Here is a 20,691-nt window from a genome sequence, read left to right on the forward strand (position 1 = left end):
CTGCAACGAGTTTAAAGAGCTTAATTGCACTGATCTTCAAAGCACGTTATCCTTGATTTCACTTTTGTTCCCTGAGTCGACCGTGAGCTTTTGGTGCCGGTTTTGAATATCAGCACCTAATTAAAAAAAAAATATATATATATACAGGGGGAAAAAATATAAAAAATGTATGAAATTGTATGAAATGTATGCATTCACTACTGTAAGTCGCTCTGGATAAGAGCGTCTGCTAAATGACTAAAATGTAAATGTAAATATATATATATTGGATTCAGAGCACCTGTTCTGTGGAGGTGGGGGGGATATGACCACTGGGAGAGGAATGAACGAGAAGGAGACTGGGTGCTTCAAAGACTCAAATGATTTCAATGTGCGAGAAATAAAAATGAAAAAGTAGCACAGAAAAGCTGGATGTGTGCAGATAGAACACAGACAGGGGGAGATGGAGCTGGGAGAGGGAGGAATAGAGAGGGAGATGGAGCTGGGAGAGGGAGATGGAGCTGGGAGAGGGAGATGGAGCTGGGAGAGGGAGGAATAGAGAGGGAGATGGAGCCGAGAGAGGGAGATGGAGCTGGGAGAGGGAGGAATACAGAGGGAGATGGAGCTGGGAGATGGAGCTGGGAGAGGGAGGAATAGAGAGATGGAGCTGGGAGAGGGAGGAATAGAGAGATGGAGCTGGGAGAGGGAGGAATAGAGAGAGGGAGCTGGGAGAGGGAGGAATAGAGAGGGAGATGGAGCTGAGAGAGGGAGGAATAGAGAGGGAGATGGAGCTGAGAGAGGGAGATGGAGCTGGGAGAGGGAGGAATACAGAGGGAGATGGAGCTGGGAGAGGGAGGTATAGAGAGGGAGATGGAGCTGGGAGAGGGAGGTATAGAGAGGGAGATGGAGCTGGGAGAGGGAGGTATAGAGAGGGAGATGGAGCTGGGAGAGGGAGGTATAGAGAGGGAGATGGAGCTGGGAGAGGGAGGAATAGAGAGGGAGATGGAGTTGGGAGAGGGAGGAATAGAGAGAGGGAGCTGGGAGAGGGAGGAATAGAGAGAGGGAGCTGGGAGAGGGAGGAATAGAGAGATGGAGCTGGGAGAGGGAGGAATAGAGATGGAGCTGGGAGAGGGAGGAATAGAGATGGAGCTGGGAGTGGGAGGAATAGAGATGGAGCTGGGAGAGGGAGGAATAGAGAGATGGAGCTGGGAGAGGGAGGAATAGAGATGGAGATGGGAGTGGGAGGAATAGAGAGATGGAGCTGGGAGAGGGAGGAATAGAGAGATGGAGCTGGGAGAGGGAGGAATAGAGATGGAGCTGGGAGAGGGAGGAATAGAGATGGAGCTGGGAGAGGGAGGAATAGAGATGGAGCTGGGAGAGGGAGGAATAGAGATGGAGCTGGGAGAGGGAGGAATAGAGATGGAGCTGGGAGAGGGAGGAATAGAGATGGAGCTGGGAGAGGGAGGAATAGAGATGGAGCTGGGAGAGGGAGGAAAAGAGATGGAGCTGGGAGAGGGAGGAATAGAGATGGAGCTGGGAGAGGGAGTAATAGAGATGGAGCTGGGAGAGGGAGGAATAGAGATGGAGCTGGGAGAGGGAGGAATAGAGAGAATAGAGCTGGGAGAGGGAGGAATAGAGAGAATGGAGCTGGGAGAGGGAGAAATAGAGAGGGAGCTGGGAGTGGGAGGAATAGAGAGAGGGAGGAATAGAGAGAGGGAGCTGGGAGAGGGAGGAATAGAGAGATGGAGCTGGGAGAGGGAGAAATAGAGAGAGGGAGCTGGGAGAGGGAGGAATAGAGAGAGGGAGCTGGGAGAGGGAGGAATAGAGAGATGGAGCTGGGCGAGGGAGGAATAGAGAGATGGAGCTGGGAGAGGGAGGAATAGAGAGATGGAGCTGGGAGAGGGAGGAATAGAGAGATGGAGCTGGGAGAGGGAGGAATAGAGAGATGGAGCTGGGAGAGGGAGGAATAGAGAGATGGAGATGAGAGAGGGAGGAATAGAGAGGGGGAGATAGGAAAGCGAGGAGCGTGACGCGTCTGCCTGATTCGGAGTGGGAGTTATTCTGATCACAATCCAAGCTTTCAATTTCCGCATACACTTCAGTGATAGATCGCGGATACATGAGAGACGTTCCTCCTAAACCGCTTCTCCAACACACACACACCATCTCTATCGCCTTGCTCACTACATCATCATCAACAATTCATCCATAACGTGAATCTAGACGATCTCAAATGGTGATAATGTAATGGGCCGTTACCATTTCACATTCATTGTGTGGTTTTTCAGTGTTACCAACCTAGGTTAGCCTTTCTTCCAAAGACTCTTTAGTCAGGCGTGTCGAACGGAGGGCCTGCAGGTTTTAGCTTTTTCTCTCCTTTCAGTTAAGACCTAGTGAAGGGAGTTCTTTTCTAATTATTGACCTTAACTCACCAATCAAGTTCAAGGTTTGAGGGAAAACCCGCAGACGCTCTTGCCCTCCGTGGAATGAGTTTGACACGCGCATTAGAATGACTCCACGACAATGTATGTTGAAGTAAACCACAGTTTAACTTCCGCTGGCGCAACGCTTCCGTCACAATATAGCCAGGCCTCCGTAGTCTCAATGCGTTCACAACATACGCCAGACAAAACATTCCGTCCGCCTTATCATAACCTTAATTGCATTTTTCAAAGCGACAGCGCCCGATGCGTAAGTCATTGATGGAGACTGCACAGCTTAGGGCCACAGGAGGAGTTGACTGTTGATGCAGGTAGAGGAATTACGTCGACGACGCGACGATTTGTGTTCTGGTTTTTCTCCGAGCGGGAGGTAGCTCGTGTACTGGCGTACATCTGAGGTGATGTTTTTTTTTTTTTAAAGCTGAGCGCTTCGCGGAGGATTTCCTCCTCCGTTAGTATCTTAACAGTGACAGCTCTGTGATGGAACTACAGTGGTCCATATGCAGAGAGTCTTCTCAGGTAATGCTTTTGAAATATGAATGGGTGTGATGGTTTCCCTCTCTCCCAGGCAGTATTTTTATTTTTTTGGTTCATCTCTGGTGTGATATTTCTCTGGCGTTGTCGGGGTACACTTCATCTTCTCTGCCTCTTTTATTTGAGAGCAGTGTTTGAGAGGGAAACTAGTGACACACGTTATTCTTAGCTTTTGCATTGTCGTGGTAAGGAAGTCTGAAATCCTCCACGGTCGTCCTCAAGGATAACACCTCGTACATCACGTTTTCTCTTTAATCGGCGCGCACCAACACACACACGCATAAAATGTGTCCAACTTTTCACATTGACACGCACAGAGTGAGCCTCCTTAGCCCTTCCCAAGTCTGGTTGCATGACAGGGTCCAGATCAGATTACAGACTGTAATGTCTGGCTGCAGGCTGGTTTCCTGGGCCAGGGGAATACAGGAAGTGTGGAATCTGGGTTTCTCTGCAGGCCCGGCCTCTGATTTACATTGTTATTGGTCCTGTGTTGTATCCTATGAATGCCAATGGGGTTGTCACCCTGCATCAGAGCTTCACCAGGCACTGCGGTTTCCCTCTCTCTCTCTCTTTCTTCTCCTCCTCCTCCTCCTCCTATCTCTCCATCCGCCTCTCCCACTCTCTGTCTGAATAATAATGTGCTTCATCAGTGGAAGCCAGTGCCATCCTGCTGGTCTGACAGTAAACATCAGTGGATGATAACACAGAAAAAAGACTGACAAGCTCGCTCTGATTTGTGAAACTACTGTATTAGTCTCTATCATTCACCTTTTACCTCACTCCCATCTCTCGCTCTCCCTCCCTATCTGTCTCTCTCTTTCCTCAATGCTCTGATGAAATGTTTTTACTCCTCCCTCCATTGTTCTGTTTCTGTTCATTCCAGTTTTCCCCCATCATCCTGCTTTTTGTTGCGCCTTGTTTTATTCATGTCTTTCTCTTTTCCTTCCAGATGGAGATGGGTTCCAGGACCACCTTCTCCCAGTGTGTCTGGACGATGCATGCCACAGGAGTGCCATCTACCTTTCTAAGCCCGGGGAACCTGAGGTACAGTACTCCCCCCCATTGAAACCTGACAGAGACCTCGAATCCTGCTCCATCCTTAAACTAAACGAGCCCTGCTTTCGTCCTTCACAGGCTGCTATTTTGAATGTCAGTTTTTTTTTTCTTCTTTCAGACATGAGCATCTTGGTCATGTTGTAAACACCAAGGGTCCTTTAGAAGAGCTGCTGAGTGACACAGCCAATACCTGCATCACCCCCACCTCTTCACCTCTATCTGACTCCCATCTCTTAGTCTCAGAACCACTCTCCCCCATAACTACCCCCCTCATCCAGGAGATCGACAGCACACACTCATAAGTGGCAGGACAACAATAGAGAAAATGGCCCACTCCGAGACTAATGAGAGTCTTGCAGAGAAGATAACAGTCAGCACGGCTTTCACATTTTCCCCCACAAACGTCTGCTTTTGTGTGCCTGTCACAGACAATTATGATTTGAGCCGGGGGAGACTGAGGGAGAGGAGAAGACTGAGGGAGAAGGAAAGGAGAAAGATGGCAGAACATATGTTGGCTTTTGTTTGGTTGTCATACTGTGCAGTTCTTCGCTGTCAGATGAGGAGAATGGAAAAGTTTTCCGTAGTTGATTCCATTAGCGATCCTCTAGCTGGCTACTTCTACCTTTACCCACTATCTCTCCATCTTCTCCCCCACTTTCTATATATACTGTATCTCTCTCTTTTTTCTTCTCTTTCTCTCACCACTGAGTTCCTGCTTGTTTTCTCTCAGCTAGCCTGTGTAGTTCCCTCTGACCTCAGGCTACGAGACATGATTGGATTAGAAGCTTGGTAGGAGGAGATGCTCTGTTCAATCAGTGTCTGGGATCTTTGTCTGCGTAGGTACGTGTTCCGGTACGTTCCTGCAGGTGTGTATGCTTCTGTAGAGACGTGTCTGTGTGTGCAGGAACATGGCTCCCCCCGCTCTCCCCTCCCACACTGATTGAGGCCATTTGATCTTGCTGTGTGTTTTTCCTATCACGCTAATCCGCTGCTCATTGACAGCGTAAACAGGTAGCTTCACACTCATTAGACTGTTTACAGAGGCTGTCCATTATATTCACTCACACGCCCTCTGAATATGAGCACAGCACACTGGGTCTCATTGAATTGCTGCATGAGAAGGGATAGGCTATTTTCTCCTGTAGGTGGAACTCCATACATCTACCTACCATATCCATCCAGAACTATACCAATCCACCCAATATCCATGAAATATTAGTAACTCTTTTGAGTGTACGGTGCCTTGCAAAAGTATTCATTCCCTTTGGCGTTTTTCCTATTTTGTTGCGTTACAGGTTGTAATTGAAATTGATTTTTATTTGGATTTCATGTAATGTACATACACTAATTCTCCAAATTGGTGAAGTGAAAAAATGTACTTGTTTCAAAAAAATTATAAAAATAAGTAAAAGTGGTGCGTGCATATGTATTCACCTCCTTTGCTATGAAGCCCCTAAATAATATCAGGTGGAACCAATTAGCTTCAGAAGTCACATAATTAGATTGCACACAGGTGGGCTTTATTTAACTAAGTGTCACATGATCTCAGTGTATATATACACCTGTTCTGAAAGGCCCGAGTCTGCAACACCACTAAGCAAGGGGAACCACCAAGCAAGCAGCACCATGAAGACCAAGGAGCTCTCCAAACAGGTTAGGGACAAAGTTGTGGAGAAGTACAGATCAGGGTTGGGTTATAAAAAAATATCAGAACATTTTAACATCCCACGGATCACTATTAAATCCATTATTAAAAAATTGAAAGAATATGGCACCACAACAAACCTGCCAAGAGAGGGCCGCCCACCAAAACTCACGGACCAGGCAAGGTGGGCATTAATCAGAGAGGCAACAAAGAGACCAAAGATAACCCTGAAGGAGCTGCAAAGCTCCACAGCGGAGATTGGAGTATCTGTCCATAGGACCAATTTAAGCCGTACACTCCACAGAGCTGGGCTTTACGGAAGAGTGATCAGAAAAAAGCCATTGCTTAAAAAAAGGCATGTGGGAGACTCCCCAAACATATGGAAGAAGGTACTCTGATCAGATGAGACTAAAATTGAGCTTTTTGGCCATCAAGGGAAACGCTATGTCTGGCGCAAACCCAACACATCATTACCCCGAGGAACCTCATCACACCAAGGATCCGCATCCCTACAGTGAAGCATGGTGGTAGCAGCATCATGCTGTGGGGAAGTTTTTCCATCAGCAGGGACTGGGAAACTGGTCAGAATTGAAGGAATGATGGATGGCACTAAATATAGGGAAATTCTTGAGGGAAACCTGTTTCAGTCTTCCAGAGATTTGTTCACCTTCCAGCAGGACAATGACCCTAAGCATACTGCTAGAGCAACATTTGAGTGGTTTAAGGGGAAACATTTAAATGTCTTGGAATGGCCTAGTCAAATCCCAGACCTCAATCCACTTGAGAATCTGTAGTATGACTTAAAGATTGCTGTACACCAGCGGAACCCATCCAACTTGAAGGAGCTGGAGCAGTTTTGCCTTGAAGAATGGGCAGAAATCTCAGGGCTAGATGTGCCAAGAGACTTGCAGCTGTAATTGCTGCAAAAGGTGGATCTACAAAGTATTGACTTTGGGGAGGTGAATAGTTATGCATGCTCAAGTAAAGTTATTTGTTGTTTGATTCACAAAAAATATATATTTTGCATCTTCAAAGTGGTAGGCATGTTGTGTAAATCAAATGATACAAACCCCCCAAAAATATTTTAATTCCAGGTTGTAAGGCAACAATATTGGAAAAATGCAAAAGGGGGTGAATACTTTCGCAAGCCACTAGGTTTAATTTCAACCAACCCTCTGTGTCCGTGGTCGGGGGAGGAGTCACGTGTCCCCGCTCCGACAGGATCCAGACATGTTAATGGAACCTATAGCCTGCCCTTCCTCCAGAGACTGGGATCCGTGGGCCGGGAGGTGGCCTAGAATTTGATTGTCCCTTAATCGGTGTGTCGGGAGGAAAGCCCATCCATAAAACATGGAGAGGGCAACGGCAGATTGTCTGAGGAGGCATGAGTAAGCGCCTAGGGATGTGCAAGGAATTCCAATGCGTAGGGGAGGGAGGGGGGGGGGGGGGGGGTACATGGGTTGGCCCGTACAGCTCCACCTCTCCTCCCCAGCACCACACTGTTATTCATTTCATTTTCATGTACTGCATATCCAAACCTTTGTCCCTAGATTTGACAGTATCTGGAGCTGGTCTGATTGTTTCTTTTGTATTTCTTTTTGGGAGGAAGATAAATATTTGTTCCTGTTGCCTGAGCTGTTATTACTCAGCCTTCTGCAGTGCTGCTGGCACCATTACAGCATGGGAACACTGTCCTGAATAGAAGAGTTAGTCGAGCCGCGTGAGTGTGTGGCGTTAGGTAGCCTACGTCTTCTTGATCATTTGGATGACCAGTCAATCATCTGAAGACTCGTGAGTGGGAACAGACAGTTGAGTTGAATCACAGCCAAAGCCCACATCACTTGATGTATATGAGAGTGGAACAGGACATGGCCATTTTCTCCACCCCACCGCTTTAATATACACTGGCAAATTTCCAATGTGAAAGAGTCAGGCCATCAGTCTGAGACAGCCAGACACAGGGCACGGTAGCACCAGGTGCCATCCACAGATAACCTCTGTCTTTGTGACATGCTGACATGTGGATGTAGTCTGTTACCAGCTTTGTCATCAGGTCTGCCTCCCCGAACTCTCTCTCTCTCTCTTTCGGTCTCATGGACACCTGTCCAGTGTTTCGTTATTCATCACAGGGCAATGAAATACGCTCTTTTTTCTATTTACTTTGCTCTTCCTCACTCATTAGCACCTCTTGCATTTACCCTATTTAACTTTTTTTCACATTTGTGTTAGAAGGCATTTTATCTTGGCCTCAATTGTTAAAAATGGTCAAATCTGACTTAAATAAATCTCTGCATCTCTAACTCTATCAGGAGAGAAATGTGACATGCGATATACAGAAGTCCATCATAGATTACATACATAATGTAAGTACGGTAAGGGATAAACACCGGCTTTCTGTACATTACTTTGGAATTAATGGACGACACACTAGGACGATGGGTTTGCGGAGTCCCTCTGTGGAGTTAATTTTTCCAAGGTAATATACAGAGCGGAGGCGTTTTATCCCGCTTATACAGTACCACAGATTCCAAAGAAAACAATACTAAAACACACATTTCTGGTATAGAATAGAAATGATATGTTTTTATTTATATTTTCATAAGTACATTTATACTTTTTTACCATCCCACCAGACCTGGTTGCTAGTCCGTTGCCACTAGAGACGTGATCCAATCGTCCGTTCTTTTTATTCGGTTGCCATGGTGGCCGGCAACGTTCTTATCCCTTGCTTGCTAGCTAGCCAACTATAGCTAGCACAGTCACGTCAAACAGTACAGACAGAATAACAGCAGAGTAGCTGCATTTGCCTTTGTTTATGCTGTTTTCTAGTGGCATTTATTTGGATACATCCATAACAATGAGCTGATTATGCACCATTTCACCTGGCATAGAAAAGTTACTCACTCTTCATTACAGTACAGGGGATCACGTTGCAAAAAAAAGCTAGCTATATCGTTTGGCGCTAGCAAACCTACCAATATAACAACCGAATTCAACAATACCGGTTGGTCAAATTATAGTGAACAGAAATATAAACGCAACAATTTCAAAGATTTTACTGAGTTACAGTTCATATACGGAAGTCAGTCATTTGAAATAAATTCATTAGGCCCTAATCTATGGATTTCACATGACTGGGCAAGGGTGCTGCCATGGATGGGCCTTGAAAGGCACACCTATGGCAGGCCGTGCCAATCAGAACGAGTTTTCCCCACAAAATGGCTTTATTAGACAGAAATACTGTTCAACAGGGATTATTGTGGCAAAGGAGAAATGCTTACTAACAGGGATGTTTAAAATTTGTGCACAAAATCTGAGAGAAATAAACTGGGATCTTTTCTTTCAGCTCATTTAACATGGGACCAACACTTTACATGTTGCGTTTATAATTTTGTTCAGTGTAGAAACACGTGGGAGGATTTGACAGCATAGTGCCATTTTACATGACTGCAGCCTTGAGGACATTTACATGCACAGTAATAATTCTGTATTAAACTGATTATGACAGTTGGCAGATTATGCAATAGTCAGGTAAACACCTTACTCTTTATCGTAATCGGCGTACGATCACTCGAAGTAGGCATACGCTGATTAAAACACCTGGTTTTCTGAGCAGTCTTTTTTAGGACATGTAACTTTAATTGCCGTTCCAGTAGTGTATTTGATCTGCGCATGTGCTATCACCAGCCGAGCGAACCTCGGAACAACAGAATGGCTGCGTTTCAAACTCATAAAAAGACACACCCTCGCCTTATGCCGTTGGGGGAATCCAGGTCACCATCTTTGGACGTCGATCCAAACAAGGGAATTTCGCAACGTAAACCCCTCGGCCTCGTTTTTGATGGGAGTTTGAAACGCCCCATAATTCATTCCGCGATAATTGTACCTCCACTAAGTAAAGTCAGACGAAATGTAAAACCTCAACGGCAAATATGGATAAGTTAACATACAAGTGTAAGTAAAATAGAATGTAAAAAGGTTAGAATGTGTGCTACTAATGCACATTACGGCACAAACACCTATTGTAAAAGTAATGTTTTTGTTTGGTTAGCTTTTGGAAATTGTAAAAAAAAATCATTTTCCGTCACAAGTTCCAGTCTAACGTTAGTTAGCTAATTAATTTGCTAGCTATCATACAGTAGGTGTATATTCATAAACTATATAGTAAATATAGGTAGACATGCAATCATAATTGACTGCAGCGCATATAAAGCACCCACAAGCTGCCGGTGGCTGTCATCGCGCGATGAAGCAGTGACGAATTTCCGGACAAGGGCGTTCCATTCAAAAAAATTCATTCCTTCCTCCTTCGCCCTGCAAGTGAATACTCGTGAGACGTCATCGGAAGTGCCTACTTAATTTGAGGGTTGAGGGGATTGGGTGTGTCGTTTAAGTGTTTGGAATGCGGACAATGTATACGTCATAGAGGTAGTTTCCACATTCAAACTTTATATGTCCGAACTCAGGAACAGATATGCTTACCAAAAATAATATGGTCACTATGGTAGAGCGTTTATTTGATTGGCGTTTATCCGAGTGCCATCACTTAGCCTGATTTCAGATGTGTCAATGTAAACAGGATGATGAGGGACATTGTTATTTTGGCAAAGCACGTAAACGTTTTAATCGAACTATTGCATTATTTTGCGCACCGTACTCATTGACGGATCACTTAACACGTTAGGTCATCAGATGCTGCAAAAACAGATTAACCCTAGTTAGCTACGTTTTTCCTCATTGGACCTGCGTTTAGAATGTATCCAATTTCCGTTTGTGTGGTTGTTGATTTGACTTTAACACTGTAGCAAGTACGGTCTGCACGGTGCAGTGCTTTAGAACGGTAAAACGGCGCTTATTGTTGGAATTACTTCATAGGTGTTCTATATATTTCCCAACTGTCCCATATCTGGTTTTAATGCCAACTAAAATTCCCTTTTAGCCAATCAGAAATGAGTATTCAACAATAACGTGGTATAAGTTATAATAATAGGCTGCTCCATGGAAATTGAAAGAGCAAAACAGCTGCGCGCTATATGCAGTCTTGTGAATGAACTGGAATGGCTTTGCAGTGATAATGTGATGCGCGATATAGTTTTTCACTGCGGATCATAAAGCAGGGCGTTCATTAGAAGCATGTTTTTATCATGTCGTCCGCGGCGACGCCTGTGTTCTCTATGGATATAATGGCACCTTGTCTGCCGTTCCCCGTGGCTTCTGAAATTTTAATTTCTTGGCCTAATGAGCCGTTGTTCCCCCAGTGGTGAATCGATAGGACTGCGAAACTGCTGACACTGTAGCTTTTTTCGCTTTAGTAAACAATTTGACGACGAGAAGTGTGTTGTGCTGCGTTGGGCGCAGAGATTTCTCTGGGATTGATAAAATGACATTTGTATTCCTGCCGCTTCCCTCTCACCATCAAACGTTTTGAATTACTTTGGAGAAGAAAACACCCTATTTTTCTCGATTTAATAAGATCGTGTATTTATGTCCCTGCACTGTCACCTCTTCCGGTTATATATGTATAATCCATTGACCTTTTGATCCTTTGAATTTCAGAATTTAAGTGAGTTGTTAAAGGGCACTCTATAAAAATTGAAAAATTGGTCACCTCTGAATGATTACACACACATAAGTAGTGTTTAACAACTTCATTTAAATAACATACTGTTGTATGTTATGCTTCAAGCTCACCTCGTTATTAAAATGTGCATCGCTTCTCTGCCTGACCTTCAAATTATCTCAAGGTTTTGCGACCTTATGAGTCTATTAATGCAGGCCTTGCTGACTGTACCACTCATATTACCTGGTTAATCATGCATGATCTCCTCTTCCACACACTGCACCTGCTGTAAAATAATAATACTGATGCCATCAACATGCACTCAATGTGTTGCGGGTCCTATTTTACTTTGGAACGTTTACTTTACCCACATCTCTTACAAGGTGGTATCTGTCTCTTGCTCCTCTTTGGGTGTTGGCCTCAATTGAGGATGTCTAGTCGGCCTGATGTTTAGAAGAACACACCCTTTTGAGTCATTGTTGTGATGTATCTGGTAGTCACTCACTGCCTGATATAAACAATATTTTCAGATTTTAGTCAGTCAATGAATTCGAAACATCCCAAACTGCTGTTAATGCCGTGTGGGAAAAGTATCTGTTTGTGGGGACATTACTATGTTTTTGCTTGAGTGGCACAACAAAGGCAAATACATGGTTGGTGTGTTTCTCCTAATGACCAGGAAATAATAATAATAATAATAGCAACAAAAATGTTTAAATAAATGGAAATACTCTAACGGAATCAGTTAATTACTGAGAGGCTGGTTGTCTAGGATGACACTGCTTGCCTCGCCTTTTCTGGTTCCTGCTTGATTAAGCTATGGGTTGATCCTCTGCGTTCTGCTCAGGCTGATCAACCCAATCAGGAGCGGTGAGGATCGGGAGACGCAAGGAGAATACCTTATGTGTGTTTTTATAACATCCCGTTGGATCAAACCGGACCTAGATCTCTCCCCTCCAAGCACCTGCAGCAAAAATGTACAATTTCTCTCATCTCCACCGTCACATCTCTGCTCCTCTGTCAGTCACGGTACAGACAAGAGCATGAGATGTGCCTTTTTTAAACGGGCACCTTGAAGACCAGAACATGTCTTTTTTTATTTTTTTGCCATATTAGCTTGTGGGTACTTGTCTTGAGTAAGAACATGAATCCCTCTCCAACTGAAAGATGGACACACCGTGTACGACTAGGCACTGGCTCCTCTGTGTGTCTATGTACAAACCTGAGACACTGAAGTGGAGGCCTAGAGACTGACTCATGTGAACGGAGATGGAGCTATGATCCAGCAGGGTAATGAAGGAGGATTGTCTCCATCCGTCAGAGGAGCACTCCACTTAGCCACTGGTATCCCACTGCCCCTCCCCTCCCTCCGACATGCAGCATAAATCTACTTTCTCTTCCAGGAGGGATCAGACCTACTGCAAAGTGGCAGGGAGACATCTCTGTAAAGACACTGGGACAATGGCCGCACTTCTCCTGTCAAATCCAGGACCAGCAACCCCCCCAGTCAGTCACGCCTCTGTAGGCAGCTCTGGAACAGTTTCAGCAGGCTTCAGCTCAGCAGACTGCCTTGCCACTGGGAGGCTCAGTCAGTCCTCCTGTTGGTATTCTGAACACATCCTCTCCCTCTCTTCTCCTCCTCTCTCTCTTCTCTTCTCTCTCCCTCCTAAAATTGGCATTAGAAAGGAAACAGAAAGCAGGACTCATCAAGCCGCAGGCCTGGAATATGATGTGCTGATGTGTTGTATACGTCTTCAGCAATCTAGTGGGATTGTTGTGCAAGGAAGGTATGTTAGTCTGGTATGCTGGCTGCCAGCCTGGTTGGGTTTGTTCAACTCCTGGAGTCACCCACTGCCTCACAGTATGACTGACCAGCTGGCACCCAGGCTGCCTGGCACCTCCTTACGGTTATTTATAAACTTTGTCTGGATGTCTTCCATTGAAAAAGTGTCTGAAATCCCTTTAGTCAACGTACTCTTAGTCTTCGCTCTCTGTCTCTCTCGCTTGTTCTCTCTCTGCATTTCTTTCTCCATCACCCCTCTCATAAGTATGTCTATGAATCAGTGGGGAGGATTTGCATGTACAGTAGACAGCGTTGAGGTCTAATAAACCTAGTAAATCTTCAGTCAGCACAATGCTGATAGACTTCTGCTCCCTGGTGTAGACCAGCTGTGAGTAGAGCTGACGGTGAAGCAGCACTCCTAGCCAAGATGCAGAGAAGTTCCTCTTTTTATTATCAGACTCAACAGTTGAGGATCCACTCACCAGTGACCCAGCTTAATCCATTTTGTGGCACAATTGAGTGATACAAGGTTATCTGTGCACTGCTGTGTTCAAGGTGAGCTTCATCCCAAGTTACCATTAGCATAGTTTGTTTGTTGCTAAGTGGTAGTTAAAGCTCTAAAAATGTGTTGTGCTTTCAGAGTGCTTTTGGGAGCACTTATAGATGTGAGACACTGTGGATGTGTGTGGGCTCAGCAGTTTCATTTAACGGTGCATCGTTTGTTACCGCGTACTAATTAGCTCAAATACACCATTTTAGGTTTCATACCCCCATTTCTTTGTAACCTGGCCGAAACAAATCATTAGGACTTATTTACATGGCTGTTTCAGTCATAACTTCTACTGTATTTAGATAATCATAGCCAATCACGAAACCCTCATTAAAACCAGTCAGTATTCATCACACGCAAACTGAATGATCATTCAACTTCGTCATGACCCGTCGTGTTAATATCACTTGAAGGAAGTCGTCATTTAAGCTCATTCACTTCCTGTCATTCTTCCAAACACCCATAACCTTTCACATTTATTTAAAGTTATCGTTGTCAGCAGTCCCTGTGACAGGGAAGCGGCCAATCAACCTCTGCAGCCAATGACACATCGCTCAATTTTTTTTAACTCCCCGCCCAGGCCTGCTAAAGACATGGGTCTGAGCTCGTCTCACTGGGACTTCAATCACCTGGGTGGGATTGTGACGGGCTTTCTGGCCAAGAGCCCTAAAATGGAGATGCCATTTCACCCGCAGCACCCTGCACAATTTGTACATAGCTCATACACCATACACATACTCACAATTGTTTCACCCACACTGTCCAGACACTTGCCTCTCCCACGCGTCCCTCATCCCTAACGCATTCCCTCCTGGTGCAGCCGTACGTATCACACCGTCTTCCCCTGCCCTATCTTGTAGCGGCGCCAAATCAACAGGGTTATACATCACAGCCTATGTGGTACTGATACAGCGCCGAGGTCTATCCCCTGTAAATACTCACACGGGACTATACGCTTTTTTCTTATGACCTCGACTTTCTCTTCTCTCGTCCTGCTGTTCCTTTCTCTCTGTCAATATGTTGACTGTGTTTATGTATTCAGAGAGGGAGAACGGCCATATTAGCAGCCATTACCGCTACCCTCGTGGCGCTTCCTCTGGCGGATATAATGTGCAGAGATGCACCTGGCTTTTCCTGTTTAACATTCATGAATATTTAAACCCATGGCATCTGCATTCCCGCCTCCCCAGCGCTTTCCAATAATAGGTGGGCCTTGTGGAGACGAGGGGAAAATAGAGAGGCGTTCAGCTGCATAAAGAATTGCTCCTATCCCGCTGCCCTCTCTTTTTAAAGCTCTTTGTGTCGTTTTCGTATTCACATCCGTCCATTCAGAAAACGGTTACTAATGATGGTATCTGAGGATGTCGCTCTGTGAGACTGGCCATTTTTAGCAGTGGATGCAACACTCTATTACGGAATCTTACTTGGATTTTATTCCCTATTCGTTATGTGTTCAGTGACTAATTCAATATTTACATTTTAGTCATTTAGCAGGCGCTCTTAGCGTTAGCGACTTACAGTCGCGAGTGCGTACGTTTTTGTAAATATAATTGAATGTGAATTTACCCACAGTAGTTAGTATGATTTTTTTTTTTTTGTACATTCACATTCTATTATGATGAACATCAGTCACTGTCAGAGAGAAATAGGCTCCCACGGTTTATTGACTACTCAGTTGAGCTGTCAAGGGTGGAATATGTGTTGATAGAGCTATGCAGGGGAGGGCGAGTGTGTATGTGTGTGTGTATATATATGTGTGTGTGTGTGTGTATATATATATATATATATATATATATATATATATATATATATATATCTTTCACTGCAATATTTATCATGGTACTGTATAATCAAGGGAGGTCAAAAATGGGCCACACAGTCACAGTGGGTTTCACAGCGATAGATCTCATTTCTGCAGCTCTTTTCAAATACAAAATATGTTCAGATGGAAAATAACTGTTTTATTGCTGGGAACAGGAAGGAAGAAATTCCCTCTGCCCTAGCACTCATTTCTATCTTTTGACTTGTGGCATTAATGGCGATGATTCAGCAACCCTACTGAACCCGCTCTCACCGCGATGTCAGTTCTGCTAAATACACCAGCAGTTAATAATAGTCAATGTTGTTTCATTTTCTTTTTGCTCCGAGTCTCATTCTGGTGTAGTATATCATCAATGAGCTGAACCAGCGTCATTGTTTTTTCTCCTGTTGCAGTGGGTGCCAGTCCTGACAGATTTCCAGAGGAGGGAGACTCTCTGGGGCTTTGTGCCCCGCCAGACCACCCCTGCTGCTGGGGAGCTCCACAACCCCATCACCCTGCACCTGGGAGACTACAACATGGACGGCTTCCCTGACGCCCTGGTCATCCTGCGCAATACTAGCGGGAGGTGAGTGGTACACTGACCCATAGGAAAAATGTATTAGGGGAGAGGTCTCATGCCAGGTCAGATTAGGCTCTGTTAGATAAGAATACATTGGTAATCGCTACGACTTTCAATTATCTATTTTATGTTCACTGACCCGAAATGCTTTTTGGATTAGATTGGTGTGCAGACAGTATGATTGTACGTTGAAAGCCAATATTATGTGTCAATATCCATATAAAACATGTCATTCTAACCTTGAATGGCTTTAGATTTAAATAGATTAGAGGAATGAATGTTCAGTGATGAAGTGAAAGCCCCGGGTCACACTTCAGCATGGGGACATGACCGATAAGAGCCAAAGTTAGCAGCAGTCTTTAAAACGCTCCTGACCCTGGGATGAGGTGGCACGGTCAGAGAGGACAGACAGCAGGAAGAGGATGTGTGGATTATCAGCAGCCCATAGATTGAGATAAGATATCAGTCAGGACAGGGCCAAAGTTAGGCCTTTTTTTGCCGATTGTTCTCTTCCCTCTGTGTGACTTCATAATAGACAAAGACATAGTAAGGAAGATGTGGAACATTTCTGGGACATTGGTGAAACACACACACATACTCGAACATGTGCACCTTCATTTCCGCTGGAGGGTCAGTCGAATCTCTCCGGCAGCTTAACTCCTTCTCTTGGGTCACCTTCATCCTGGGAGGTCTATTCTAATTCCACCAAGTCCATGTCTTTAAGCCATGGAATTGAATCACATGTTAAGCCCTGTACCAACCATCATACATGACCAATCCAGGGTCATAGTTTAAAACCAGATGAGGAACATGGACAGAAGATGGCTGTGATGATTTGACGATGGTGACGATTAATAAGGATTCTCTTGTCAGTAACTACAAACCATGTTACTGGTATGTAGTACTGTATAAATACCATCAAAACAGATGGTCCGGTTTCATCCCAAGACCCGGCAATGGCCTGTATTTGCGACATTGTGTTGATCTAGCCTACATTTTCATACATCTTGACGTTAGTTTGTAATTGTCTGCGGTTGCATGCCGCATTGGTGTTCATTGTTTGGGTGTACTCTGTGCTCGAACAGACTCTGCTTACCAAATGTTTGGCCAGTTTAATGTGCCTCCCACTCTCTCTCTCGTTCTCTCTCTGACACTCTCTTTTTCTTCTCTTCTATTCTTTCGCTCCCATTCGCTTGTTATTTCTAGCTGGGTTATGGATGAAAGTCCTGCCTGCCCACACACTTCCTATTGTTACAGAATAAATGTATATTTGAATTTTAAGATGAGCCCAAAAAGCCATTTTGTTTCTGGGAACCAATCAATGTGTCGTGTTGGAAACTGGAAGTCAAAACAAACTAGTTCCTGTGTAACGAGGAATAGGGAAAAACGTTATGACGGTCTCGTCCCTGCAGAGTGGCTGCGATGAATGGTAATAGCTGCTCGGGGGCTTGTTTGAGGCGCCATGGCACACAGTGTTTAAGCACGGCAGTCTCCAACCTATTTCCTGCCAAAGAGATTGACATTTGACCTTTTCAAATAGTATAATCATGTTTTAATTTAATGAGCAACACTATGCCAGAGCCATCAGCCTCGGGCTTTTATTGACTCGTCTGAGGAGGTGTCAATCAAAAAAATATGCATTTCAGGCCCTTAGCAGTTGAAGATTCATTGTTGCTTCATTAGTTTAGCGGTAAAATTATAAACGCAACATGCAACAATTTTGAAGATTTTACTGAGTTACAGTTCATATAAGGAAATCAGTCAATTGAAATAAATTCAGTACGCCCTAATCTATGGATTTCACATGACTGGGAATACAGATCTGTTGCTCACAGATCCCTTAAAAAAAAGGTAGGGACATGGATTAGAAAACCAGTCAGTATCTGGTGTGACAGCCATTTGCCTCATGCAGCGCAACACATCTCCTTTGCATAGAGCTGATCAGGCTGTTGCTTGTGGCCTGTGGAATGTTGTCCCACTCCTCTTCAATGGCTGTGCAAAATTGCTGAATATTGGCGGGAACTGGAACGCACTGTCGTACACGTCGATCCAGAGCATCCCAAACATGTTCAACAGGTGACATATCTGGTAAGTATGCAGGTCATGGAAGAACTGGGAAATTTTCAGCTTACAGGAATTGTGTCCAGATCCTTGCGACATGGGGCCGTGCATTATCATGCTGAAACATGAGGAGATGCGGCGGATGAATGGCACAACAATGGGCCTTAGGATCTCATCACGGTATCTCTGTGCATTCAAATTGCCATCCATAAAATGCAATTGTGTTCTTTGTCCGTAGCTTTTGCCTGCCCATACCATAACCCCACCGCCACCATGGGGCACTCTGTTCACAACGTTGACATCAGCAAACCGCTCCCCCACATAATGCCATACATGTGGTAGTGAGGCCGGTTGGACATACTGCCAAATTCTCTAAAACTACGTTAGAGGCGGCTTTTGGTAGAGAAATTAACATTGAATTCTCTGGCAACAGCTATGGTGAACCTTCTTGCAGTCAGCATACCAATTGCACGCTCCCTCAACTTGAGAAATCTGTGGCATTGTGTTGTCACAAAACTGCACATTTTAGAGTGGCCTTTTATTGTCCACAGCATAAGGTGCACTTGTGTAATGATCATGCTGTTTTTAGGGATAGGCGTCCCGCTAGCAGGACACCTGTCAACAACATCCGGTGAAATTGGAGGGCGCGCAATTCAAATAAATAATTAATAATAATAATAATAATAATTAATTAAATAATTAAACATTCATGAACATACAAGTATCTTATATCATTTAAAAGCGTAAATTCTTGTTAATCTCACTGTGTTGTCCGGTTTACAATAGGCTTTACAGCGAAAGCATACCATGCAATTGTCTGAGGACGGCGCCCCACATCAACATATTTTTCAACCAGCACAGGCTTCACAAATAGCAAGTAAATGAATCACTTAATTTTGAAAATCTTCCTCTGTTTGCAATCCCAATGATCCCAGCTACAACATCAGTGGTTGTTTTGTTAGATAAAATCCTTCTTTATATCCCAAAAAGTCAGTTTAGTTGGCGCCATCGATTTCAGTAATCCACTCGTTCAACAGGCAGACAAAGGAGTCCAAAAAGCTACCACTAAACTTAGTCCAAACAAGTCAATGTTTCTATTTAATCCTCAGGTACCCTAAAATGTAAATAAACTATCATATTTAATATGGAAGTAGTATGTTTAATAGGAAAGTAAAATTAGTAAGTGCTCGCCCTCTTCACCGCACACCGAAAGACTGATATTGTTCCGGTGCTCTCTTAACTGAAAATTCTTGCTCGTTTTTCAAGAAACAAGCCTGAAACCTTGAATGAAGACTGACGTCTAGTGGAAGCCATAGGAATTGCAATCTGGGAGGTAGAATTACATAAGAACAATAGGTTTCCATTATAAGAGCCTGGGACCTAAAGAAAAATTTATAATTCCTGTTGGTTTTTCTTTGGATTGTAGCCTGCCATATCAATCTGATGGCTGAATGGTAAAGATCATCTAGCCGCTCAAGAGCACCCTTACCTTCTGATCTATAAATTATGTCTCCGTAATCTAGCATGGGTAGGATGGTCATCTGAATCAGGGTTAGTTTGGCAGCTGGGGTGAAAGAGGAGCGATTACGATAGTGGAGACCAAGTCTAGATTTAACTTTAGCCTGCAGCTTTGATATGTGCTGAGAGAAGGACAGTGTACTGTCTAGCCATACTCCTAAGTACCTGTATGAGGTGACTACCTCAAGCTCTGAACCCTCAGAGGTAGTAATCACACTTGTGTGGAGAGAGGCACTCTTCTTACCAAACCATATGACCTCTGTTTTGCTGGAGTTCAGAACAAGGTTACGAGTAGAGAAAGCTTGTTTGACACTAAGAAAGCTTTGTTGTAGAGCATTTAACACAAAATCCAGGGAGGGGCCAGCTGAGTATAACTGTATCATCTGCATATAAATGGATGAGAGCGCTTCCTACTGCCTGAGCTATGTTGTTGCTGTAAATTGAGAAGAGTGTGGGGCCTAGGATCCAGCCTTGGGGTACACCCTTGGTGACAGGCAGTGGCTGAGACAGCAGATTTCTTTGGCCAAGTCAATAAAAATAGCAGCACAATATTGCTTAGAATCAAGGGCAACGGTGACATCATTGAGGACCTTTAAGGTTGCAGTGGCACATCCATAACCTGAGCGGAAAACAGATTGTATACCCGAGAGAATACTATAGACATCAAGAAAGCCAGTCAGTTGATTATTGACAAGTTTTTATAACACTTTGATAAACAGGGCAAAATAGAAATAGGCCTATAACAGTTAGGATCAGCTTGATCTCCCCCTTTAAATAGAGGATGAACCGTGGCTGCCTTCCAAGCAATGGGAACCTCCCCAGAAAGAAGAGACAGGCTTGGCGATGAAAGGGGCAGCAACCTTAAAGAAGAAAGGGTCTAAACCATCTGACCCAGATAGTTTTTTGGGGTCAAGTTTCAGGAGCTCCTCTAGCACCTCGGACTCAGTGACCGCCTGCAGGGAGAAACTTTGTAGCGGGGCAGGGGAAAAAGAGGGACAAGCATCGGGGATAGTTGCATTAAAAGGGGTGGGAGATGAAGTGTTGGACGGGCAATGATTTGTCTTATTTCTCATTATCCTGAACGAGAGCCAGTCAGCCTGGGTATGCTTGTGCTGAGCCTTTCGCCAAATGCAGTTCTTGAGGTGGAGTAACTCTGCAAGATCACGGTCGATCCAGGGGCAGA

The 20,691-nt window shown here is 44.4% G+C and overlaps 1 protein-coding gene across 1 annotated transcript in view; it reads left to right on the top strand.

Annotated features, from left to right (window-relative positions):
• Positions 1 to 20,691, top strand: part of itfg1 (integrin alpha FG-GAP repeat containing 1) — a 120,715-nt gene that overhangs the window by 27,756 nt on the left and 72,268 nt on the right. The window contains exons 9-10 of the mRNA XM_029767087.1: positions 3,904 to 3,998; positions 15,763 to 15,935. Coding sequence (XP_029622947.1) covers positions 3,904 to 3,998; positions 15,763 to 15,935 — 268 coding nt within the window. The remainder of the gene's footprint in view (positions 1 to 3,903; positions 3,999 to 15,762; positions 15,936 to 20,691) is intronic.

Source organism: Salmo trutta, chromosome 12, assembly GCF_901001165.1.
Source record: "Salmo trutta chromosome 12, fSalTru1.1, whole genome shotgun sequence".
Classification (NCBI taxonomy): Eukaryota; Metazoa; Chordata; class Actinopteri; order Salmoniformes; family Salmonidae; genus Salmo; species Salmo trutta.